This window comes from Zingiber officinale, chromosome 5B, assembly GCF_018446385.1.
Source record: "Zingiber officinale cultivar Zhangliang chromosome 5B, Zo_v1.1, whole genome shotgun sequence".
Classification (NCBI taxonomy): domain Eukaryota; kingdom Viridiplantae; phylum Streptophyta; class Magnoliopsida; order Zingiberales; family Zingiberaceae; genus Zingiber; species Zingiber officinale.
In genome coordinates this window covers 376,454-385,856 of record NC_055995.1, presented here as the reverse complement: position 1 = coordinate 385,856, position 9,403 = coordinate 376,454, and the positions used below count along the sequence as shown (strand labels likewise).

The following is a 9,403-nucleotide window of genomic DNA, read 5'->3' as shown; positions in this document are numbered from 1 at the left end:
TTCTGCTCTGCAGACCTAGTCTTTCTTTCTGCAGACCTGCTGCTCTGGTTTGTCGCTCTGCAGATCTGTTTGCTGTTCTGGTCTGCCACTCTGCATACCTGCTCTGCCACTCTGGTTTTCTGCACTGCAGTGCTGGTCTGCTGCTCTGCCCTGCCTCTCTGCAGACCTGCCCTACCGCTCTGCAGACCTGCTCTACCGCTCTGTAGACCTGCCCTGTCGCTCAGCTCTGCTGCGTTACGAAAACCAGTCCCTGCTGGTAGCCTGAGATTATCTACTCAGGTCATTTCGACTATAAGTTGAATTTAAATTCTATGTAAATTTTAAATTCAACTAAGTACCCATAAATTTCCGGTATCAAATTGTGTGTCTAACACATTGTCCTTAGGTAGTATCTCTGTGATCACAAATACATGTGATCCTGTTCGAATCGCTGAATCAACGGACGCTGGGCACGTGGCGCTCTCCTAGTGGCTGACGTAGATCTCCGACCGGTCGTACAGAGCTCCGACGAACCTGCAAAGAAGTCGGGCCGAGAAGGGGTTCCCGGCGACGACCCTCCGACGCTCAAGTCAGGCAAGTGGACAACAAAGAAGTGACTCTCAATCTCAGAGAGTGCGTACCTCCGGCGAAGTGTGAGGCTCCTTATATAGAGCTGGAAAGGGGCTCATGCACACATACCGAGGTGAATACGTGCCCTCAGCCCATACCTCAGTATGGGCTTGTCAAAAAAGCTTACCTGACACCATACTGCTACAGTCCGAGCACATCTCTGATGGGACAGCGGAACCCTCTGTCATAAGATCCTGCGTATGACCTGCTCGTCGAACATACCCGCTGTCAGAAGATGTTCCCTTATCCTTTTCTTCTTTTACCCCATGCCGAGCGTCTGGCCGGTCGGCAATTCCCTCGCGTCCGGCCGGTAATATGTGCTGGTCCACTCGGGAGATTCCCGGTCGTGTGCTCTGTGGACTATTCGCAGTGTTGCTACTTTATGTCTTTGGCCGAGCAGGCTACCCGTTCGGCCATACAACCCTGTTCAACATGAGCGTCGGAACCCCTACTCCTGCCGGGGTGCCTTTGCTTTCATTTAGACACTGGTCGGCCGGTCGGTCGGTCGGTCCACCCTTTTCCGGTCGACCGGTCGGTCCAACCTTCTCCGATAGTCCTTTTAACCTTTTGACTTCAACGTGACGTTGACTTCTCGGAACGGGGGTCCCCTGTTCTTACCGCCGGATCACTTGCCTCCCCTTCAAGTCTAGTCGAAGGAGGCGATTACTCCGACTGACTGGACCATCAGTTTAGCCGAGCGGCGTCCTGCAACTACCATCTGCTCGGAAACAAAGGGGGTAGCTAAAACGCCAGTCAACGCTCACATTCCTCAGCATCTCTTCGAAGTTTTCGCCAATCTCCATCATTAAGGTCGAGCACGCGCTCATTAAATGCGTTCCAGTGGCTGAAGGCCACGTGGCGGTGTTGCCGTCATTGTTCGGCGGCGGCGTGGTGCTCTGATGGGATCGAGGCGGTTCGAAATGAACGGCGCGATGCGTGCTCCGATTCTCGCGACCTGGATCCAACGGTGGAGGCCGCTCGGGGCTCTACCCTATATAGCCTTCTCTTCTTTCCTTCGCCTCACTTCTGCTGTCGCGTGCCTCCCGCTTCTTCCTTCTCAGCGCTCTGGCGATCCTGTTCTTCTGCTTTCCGACGATCTCCGGCGTTCTTCCTTCGACCCTCCTCTTCGTTGTAAGGTTCTCCTTCTTTCCCTCTTTCTGACTTGCCTCCAGATCGGCCGCAATGAATGTGGTGGCCTCCGACCGGGCCGGATGGATCTGCACCTCCTCTTTTTCTTCATAAACCAAAGAGGGTGGTTTTTTCAGTTATGGCGTTTACCTCCAACCGTGGCGTCTTCCGAGCGGAATTAGCTTCGGTTCGGACCATCTCGATGTAGCATCGCCGAGCCGCCAGTTGGTCTCCCCGTACTTCTCCAACCTTGTCTTCGACCGGGAACTTGATCTTCTGGTGGAAGGTGGAGACGACCGCTCGGAAGTCACTGAGCGCCGGTCGTCCCAATATGACGTTGTATGCCGACGAAGAGTCTACCACGACGAAGTTTGCAGTCCGCGTCCTTCTGAACGGCTCCTCTTCCAGCGAAATAGCCAGTCGGATCTGTCCGACCGGCAGGACTTCATTGCCCGTAAACCCGTAGAGGGGGGTTGTCATGGGCAGCAGCTCAGCTCGATCAATTTGCAGTTGATCGAAAGCTTTTCTGAATATGGTGTTGACCGAGCTGCCTGTATCAACAAAGATGCGGTGAATAGTATAATTGGCTATTACCGCTTTGATGAGAAGGGCGTCGTCATGAGGTACTTCAACTCCCTCCAAGTCCTTGGGCCCGAAGCTGATTTCGGGTCCGCTTGCCCGTTCCTTACTACAGCCGACCGCATGGATCTGGAGCGGCCTGACGCTCGCCTTCCTTGCTCTGTTGGAGTCGCCTCCGGTCGGCCCCCCAGCGATGATGTTGATTTCGCCTCAGGAAGTGTTGCTTCTATTTTCTTCTTCCCGAACGGACTGCCTAGGCTGATCCCCATATCTTCAGGGATTGTCCTCACGCCTCGGAGTGTGATGCCGCTCGGGAGTCTGTCTTTGTCGCCTGTCGGATATCATCCGATCAGCTTCATGAGGGCGCTGTCGCCTGTCGGATGATGGCGATCGACGGTGGCCACCCCGGGGCACGGGGTGAGCAATCAGGGGAAGGCTCCGGCAATCTCTTGTATTATGAGTGTCTGTTAGGTGAAATGAACAAAACATTGGGGTCAATATTTTCTTTTTAGGTTTGGGCCGCTCGGCACATACTTCTTGAATGACGTGGGATCTTGCATGTTGCTGGGGGCGAGCTGCTTCAGCTCGCGGTCCTCTGGGCACCTGATGAGCAGTGTGCGGCTTCGGCTCGGCAGGGGGCGCCCGCTCGGTTGGAGTTTCTTTCTTTCGGGCCGCTTGGGCTTCCTCCACATTGATGTATTTATTGGCCCGGTGTAGCATATGATCGTAGTATCGGGGCGACTTCCGAATGAGCGAGCGGAAGAAGTCCCCGTCCACGAGGCCTTGCGTGAATGCATTCATCATCGTTTCTGAGGTGGCCGTTGGAATGTCCATGGTCACCTGGTTGAATCACTGGATATAAGCTCTGAGCGGCTCTCTAGACTCTTGCTTGGTGGCGAACAAGCTGACACTTGTCTTCTGATAACGCCGACTGCTTGCAAAGTGGTGGAGGAAGGCCGTGTGGAAGTTTTTGAAACTTGTGATGGATCCGTCCGGCAACCTCCGAAACCACCGTTGAGCCGATCCCGAGAGGGTGGTAAGGAAAACCCGACACTTCACTCCATCTGTGTATTGATAAAGGGTAGCGGTGTTGTCGAACTTACCCAAATGATCGTCCGGGTCGGTGGTTCCGTTGTATTCATCGATCGCCGGGGGCACATAGTGCTTTGGCAGAGGATCTCGCAGAATGGCCTCCGAGAATTGTCGGTTGATCCGCTCGGGAGAAGCATCCGCTCTGGGGGCCTTTCCTTTTCTGTTGTCTCGTATTGGCACTTCGTCTGATGAAGATCCTCGCTCACGATTAACTGCTGCGACTTCAGGAGGCGTGCAGAATAGGGCCTGATGAAATGGAACCGTGGCATGAGGTGCTTCCACTCGGCCTCCTGATGCGGATGTCGCTTGTTGCTCCATCCGCTCGGCTTGTGCCTTCTGTTTTTATTCCACAAGCTTAGCTGCCCTTGACTCGGTCAGAGCGTCGAGCTCCTCCGTGGAGAGCGTCACTGTATATGGTCGTCCAGCTTCGTCCATTGCTTCCGATCGGATGCAGTAGCGTTCCCACAGACGGCGCCAAATTGATCCTGTCCAAATCGCTGAATCAACGGACGCTGGGCACGTGGCGCTCTCCTAGTGGCTGACGTAGATCTTCGACCGATCGTATAGAGCTCCGGCGAACTTGCAAAGAAGTCGGGCCGGGAAGGGGTTCCCGGCGACGACCCTCCGACGCTCAAGTCAGGCAAGTGGACAACAAAGAAGTCGCTCTCAATCTCAGAGAGTGCGTACCTCCGCGCGAAGTGTGAGGCTCCTTATATAGAGCTGGAAAGGGGCTCATGCACACATACCGATGCGAATACGTGCCCTCAGCCCATACCTCAGTATGGGCTTGTCAGAAAAGCTTACCTGACACCATACTGCTACAGTCCGAGCACATCTCTGATGGGACAGCGGAACCCTCTATCATAAGATCCTGCGTATGACCTGCTCGTCGAACATACCCGCTGTCAGAAGATGTTCCCTTGTCCTTTCCTTCTTTTACCCCATGCCGAGCGTCCGGCCGGTCGGCAATTCCCTCGCGTCCGGCTGGTCGTATGTGCTGGTCCACTCGGGAGATTCCCGGTCGTGTGCTCTGTGGACTATTCGCAGTGTTGCTACTTTATGTCTTTGACCGAGTAGGCTACCCGTTCGGCCATACGACCCTGTTCAACATAAGTGTCGGAACCCCTACTCCCGCCGGGGTGCCTTTGCTTTCATTTAAACACCGGTCGGCCGGTCGGTCGGTCGGTCCACCCTTTTCCGGTCGGCCGGTCGGTCCAACCTTCTTCGATAGTCCTTTTAACCTTTTGACTTCCATATAGCGTTGACTTCTCGGAATGAGGGTTCCCTGTTCTTACCGCCGGATCAACATGAATTAAAGATGGTTGATAAATTAATTCTCTAGTTTAATTTTTTTTATCCAATATTCATATTTGGCTTAATTAATTTTGAAGATAACCTAAAATATAATTTATGTCGAGTGGATATTTGTCTTATTTAAAATTTAAATTTTGATTTTCTTCAGTTTTTATATCTACTTTTTTCCTTTTATTTATTCATCAATGAACCAAATGTTATCGCGCGTTCCCGCTGAGTTAATCCTGGCCGTCACCTGTCAACGGCTAAGATTAAATCGCAGCTCTACGCAGAACTTGGCATTCCTCCCTTTTTATTATTATTTTTTATTTTTTCTGGGGTTAGTAAAACCCGTCCTTTCGAAACCGCTCCGCCCTGAGGCGGCGCTGTGCGAATGGAAGGCGACCCCGCGTTGGTCCATCTCCTCAAGCTCCCTCCGGCCACCCCCCAAGGAACCCTCTCCGAAGTGCTCCAAACCCTCTGGAAGAATCGAAGGACCGGCCTCGACTCCCTCGAGAAGTCTCGTGTCCGGTCTCTCCTCGCGCTTTCCGTAACCGACGAGCTCGATCCAGTGAGTGCCCGTACTTGTTCCGGTTTTAAATTTAGGGGTTGTTCCTTTTTTGTGCTACCGTTTGTCTTTCCTGGCGTCGAGGTTCCGCTGGATATTCAGAAGCGATTAGTAACGTTAACAACAATTAGCATAATGGTAATGTTTGAAGTAAAGTGATAACGATGAGACCCTGAATAGCCCAACGATTTGAGAGAAGTTATCCTGCACCATTTTGACTGTGCATAATGATACGTTCTCTTGCCTCATTTATGGTTATCTGCGATAAAGATTATTAGGTCAATCATTCTTTTAGATGCTTGGGAAAATCATGATGTTCTTGTTATCTCACACGGGTGGCAATTCGGCTTTTGAAGAAGCCAAAATCTTGTAGGAGGTTAAAATTTACTTGGATTTTTTTTTGGTGGTGGGGGGGGTGTCGCAAAAGCAAGATAGATTTTAGGACGGAAGATTATACAAGGCTCTTTTGTTGGAGAATAAATAAGTGGTAAGATCAAAACGCCTATGTATAAAAAAATAGGGAAAGGGAGAGACATTTATATATATATATATATATATTCTCCAACAAAAGAAAACTGGACTATTACTCCCCTTGATTTTAATAGTTTTTAGTCATCAGCATCTTGCACACTAATTGCACATTAACTGCAAAAATACTTGTGAGCATATACCTTTTATTGCTCTTCATTAACGGCCCCCTAGTGCCGGCCCCACGGATATGGAGGGAGGTACATGCAGGTACACAGGCATCAGACTCATGGTGGGGTAAATCTTAGGTTGTCAGTTCCCGAGAATCGACCCTTGACCATTATGCCAGAGATGTCATGCGCCCACTGTCTGTGCTACGCCTTGGGGGGCGCATATACATTTTATTGCTCTTCTCACATAGTCACATGGCTTTGAACAGTTCAAATAATAATAATAATAATAATAAACCACTTGATGGATATATTCCTTTAGGAATTCACTTCCTGCAGGAGAGTAGGAAGATGATTTTCCATTTTCATGTCGGTTTGCTCTAGCAGAACAGCATTTGTCCCACTGGACTTAGTGAGGTTTTTTTGGGGGCATGGTTAGTTATCAAGGGGATCTCCATACAAGTGCCTTGGTGTATTGGGTTGGAATAGCCCTTCATTTGGAGCTTCCATATGGCATTAGAGCTAGTCTCTCACCTCTAGTCAATCAAGATAGAAAGCTAAATGAACATTTCCTCATTGTACTTATATCTAAACATTGTTTACCTTTTTTTAAACAAATTTTAGTTGTTTGACCCTTAAAAATGTGTAATGATCTCCTTCTTTTGATGGCCAATCATGTCACTGCCTGTTCAAATTCATTTTTTTGGTATCCTTACTGCCTAAAGCTTACTTATTATGTGTTTTTTTATGTTTAGTTTCACACATTGAGGTGATAAATTGTTTGCTTTTTTTTTTGTTTAGTTTACTTTTTCATCCTTTATAGTTACAGTTTGTATTTTGCAATTATAGATTTTGGCTTCTCTTCGATGTCTCATAAGAAAGTGCATTGGTGACAAGCTAGCGGGAGATAACATCAGCAAATTGTTTCCTCCTGGTCTTCCTACTGAACTTCAAACCATTATTTTGCTAATATTCAATAAGTATCTTCATCAGTGGATTGAGGAATCATCGACAGACCAGGTACACATATTTAAATGATGTATGTTATTACAATATGTAGTCATCACATGGCATATTCATTTTCATTTACACAGTAATTTCCAATATATCTTTTTTCATGACTAAAAATCTACATAGATATTTCTGGGAGATTCTATGTATTTCTGGATGCAACAAAGTAATTGCTGCTGTATTGCCTCTGTGATAGCACTGATAGTGGCAAGCAACAAAGAAAATTTTAAGTACTAACTGCCTCCCACAACCTAATTCCTATCTTTGGTCGCTCCACAATTTTTCGTTCCCTTTTCTTTGTTGTCACTCCAAATTTTTTGTAGTGGTAGGTGTTCGACTGTAGAATTTGCATAGTTGTATTTCCCTTTGGCTTAATATTTGTGCTTACTTTTGTCTTAATATTTGAACTTCAGATCTTACTTACTATGTATTTTATTGTTTATGTAGCCTCTTCAGCAACAGATAAGGATTTCAGATCAGGTCAAAGTTAATGCCATCCCTGCTCTTCCATCTTTCTCATTGTTGGAGAATTTGTCATCCATCTGGCAAATAAACAATAGAACTTATATCAATAATAAGAATGTCCAGTCTTCCAATGAAATTGATGCCGATTCACATTCTCCATTGGCAACTACCATGTCTCTTCACGAGGAATTTGGCTCTTCCAAGAATATGGTACCAAATGTAACTCTTTGTAATTTGTCATTAATAATTATGGACTTCCAGTGTCTGGACAAAAGTGTTTTTTAAAGTGTGATGAGATGTTTCCATGATCTACATAGGACAATCTTCCTAGACTGAGGTCGATGACATGGACCATGCAAAACCGAAATTCGCAACCTTCAAATAGAGTAGCTATCATCACATTAAAGGTACGCAGATACTTGATGATACTTGATAATGCAGATATTATCTCTAACATAAAATGTTAAATATTCCCTTGTTTTTTTTGACATAGTACATGACTTTTAAAATGTTTTTATATATTTTTGTCTATATATATGATATACTGTCAAAATTTATTTAAATGTAGAACAAAAGTTGTTCCATTATTTACAGCATCTGACTCTGATGTTAAAGTTGTAAATCATGCTTTTTTTGACATGACAGTTCAACTAAATTTTATAGTAAGCAATGCCTATTAAGTCTATAACTTGGATCTTTCAGTAGTGTAAGTAATTCATAAAGGCTTCAGGCCTGATTTTGTTAGATTCTATTACTTCTTTATGCAAACAAAATTAGAATTTACAATAAGACAAACATTCAATTAATTTTTGAGTTTTGACACAAGAACAGCAATGGAGATACAATGGTGACAACAATACTAAGGGCTTTAGCCTTGATCATGACATGCTAAAATCCCACAAAAATGCTATAGTTGCTCTTTTTCGGCACCTAGAGAGTTACTCTAGGACATCCACTGACTAATTTAACACAGTTTGTTCTACTTCAGTTGGTGATTATAGTCCATTAACTTTATCTTCTAAGTTTCAACAAAATTATCATCTATGTTTGCCAACCTCCATTCCTAATTTTCTATCTAATTATGATGCTGTGGAACACATTCAGTTGCAAGATTACGCCAACTCTCCATCAGGGGAACTCGACGTTAAATTTCAGCTTTCCAAAGACACATTGGAAGCCACGTTGAGGACAATGGCCTACATTAGCGAAGAGCTATTGAATTCAGTAAGATTTTTTTTTTTGTCAACTTTTGTTGAAATGTAGCTCTAATGTAGTTACCATTCAAGCCTTATTTAATCAATTCAATTTATCTAATCACATCATTTTTTTTTTCCATTCTCTGCGAAGGCATTCATATCTCCTTTAACTATTTTGTTATATATTGGAGCTACACAAATCATGGAAGTATGATATACAATTTCATGCAGGTGGACCAGTCATCAGAACCCTCTGCAAAGAAGCAGAAACAACAGTGAAGTCTCAATCCATTCAATCTTTTATGGATCTCCTTATAGTCAAGCATCATCATGAAAATCCCAGTCAACTGAGACCACAACGATCGTAACCTTTCATGTGTAATATATCTCCTTTCCAGGACTAGTCCTGGGCGAGTAATACATAAGAGTGCTCCCTTTTCTCTTGTTTAAGCAGTTGCATTAATATTACGTTGTGGATACCTTCATCAGCTAACCAGCTAGTTGTAGTTAGCTTCGAACGGGCAATGTCTCTTTCTCATCACTTCCAGGTACATGCGATGACATTTATTTAATTTTTTTAGAAATAAGTTTTCGACAACGATATGTCAGACTTGATAAACATTCAGCACATATTTAAAACTTAAGAAGGCGTAAGCAGAGTAGACTTTCTGAAGCATTCGGACGGCAACGCAGTGTGTAACATTTTTTTTTCTTCTATTTTCTTAAAAATAAGATTTCAAAATATTGTTAAATCTATCACTCAACTCACAGGTGAATAATGTCGAAAGAAATTATTAATTAATTAATTAATTTATTTTTCCATA

At 45.3% G+C, this 9,403-nt stretch overlaps 1 protein-coding gene across 2 annotated transcripts; it reads left to right on the top strand.

Moving 5' to 3' along the window:
• The first annotated feature begins 5,041 nt into the window (after window positions 1-5,041).
• Window positions 5,042-9,177, top strand: LOC121987181. Of its 2 annotated transcripts, none has more exons than XM_042541074.1 (6): window positions 5,042-5,272; window positions 6,757-6,927; window positions 7,366-7,593; window positions 7,701-7,790; window positions 8,488-8,607; window positions 8,811-9,177. In XM_042541074.1, exons 1-6 carry the CDS (start codon window positions 5,096-5,098, stop codon window positions 8,856-8,858), a joined length of 834 nt encoding a protein of 277 aa, XP_042397008.1. In that variant the 5' UTR covers window positions 5,042-5,095; the 3' UTR covers window positions 8,859-9,177. The 2 variants fall into 2 exon arrangements, with proteins under 2 accessions (XP_042397008.1, XP_042397007.1); XM_042541073.1 differs by having other exon boundaries at window positions 7,366-7,602.
• Window positions 9,178-9,403: the final 226 nt, after the last annotated feature.

Bases quoted from the DNA above. Each gene is read 5' to 3' on its own strand.
- LOC121987181 (XM_042541073.1), top strand. From the start codon at position 5,096: ATGGAAGGCGACCCCGCGTTGGTCCATCTCCTCAAGCTCCCTCCGGCC. The intron at 6,928-7,365 runs GTACACATATTT...TTGTTTATGTAG, and splicing joins AGGAATCATCGACAGACCAG to CCTCTTCAGCAACAGATAAG. The intron at 8,608-8,810 runs GTAAGATTTTTT...AATTTCATGCAG, and splicing joins GCGAAGAGCTATTGAATTCA to GTGGACCAGTCATCAGAACC.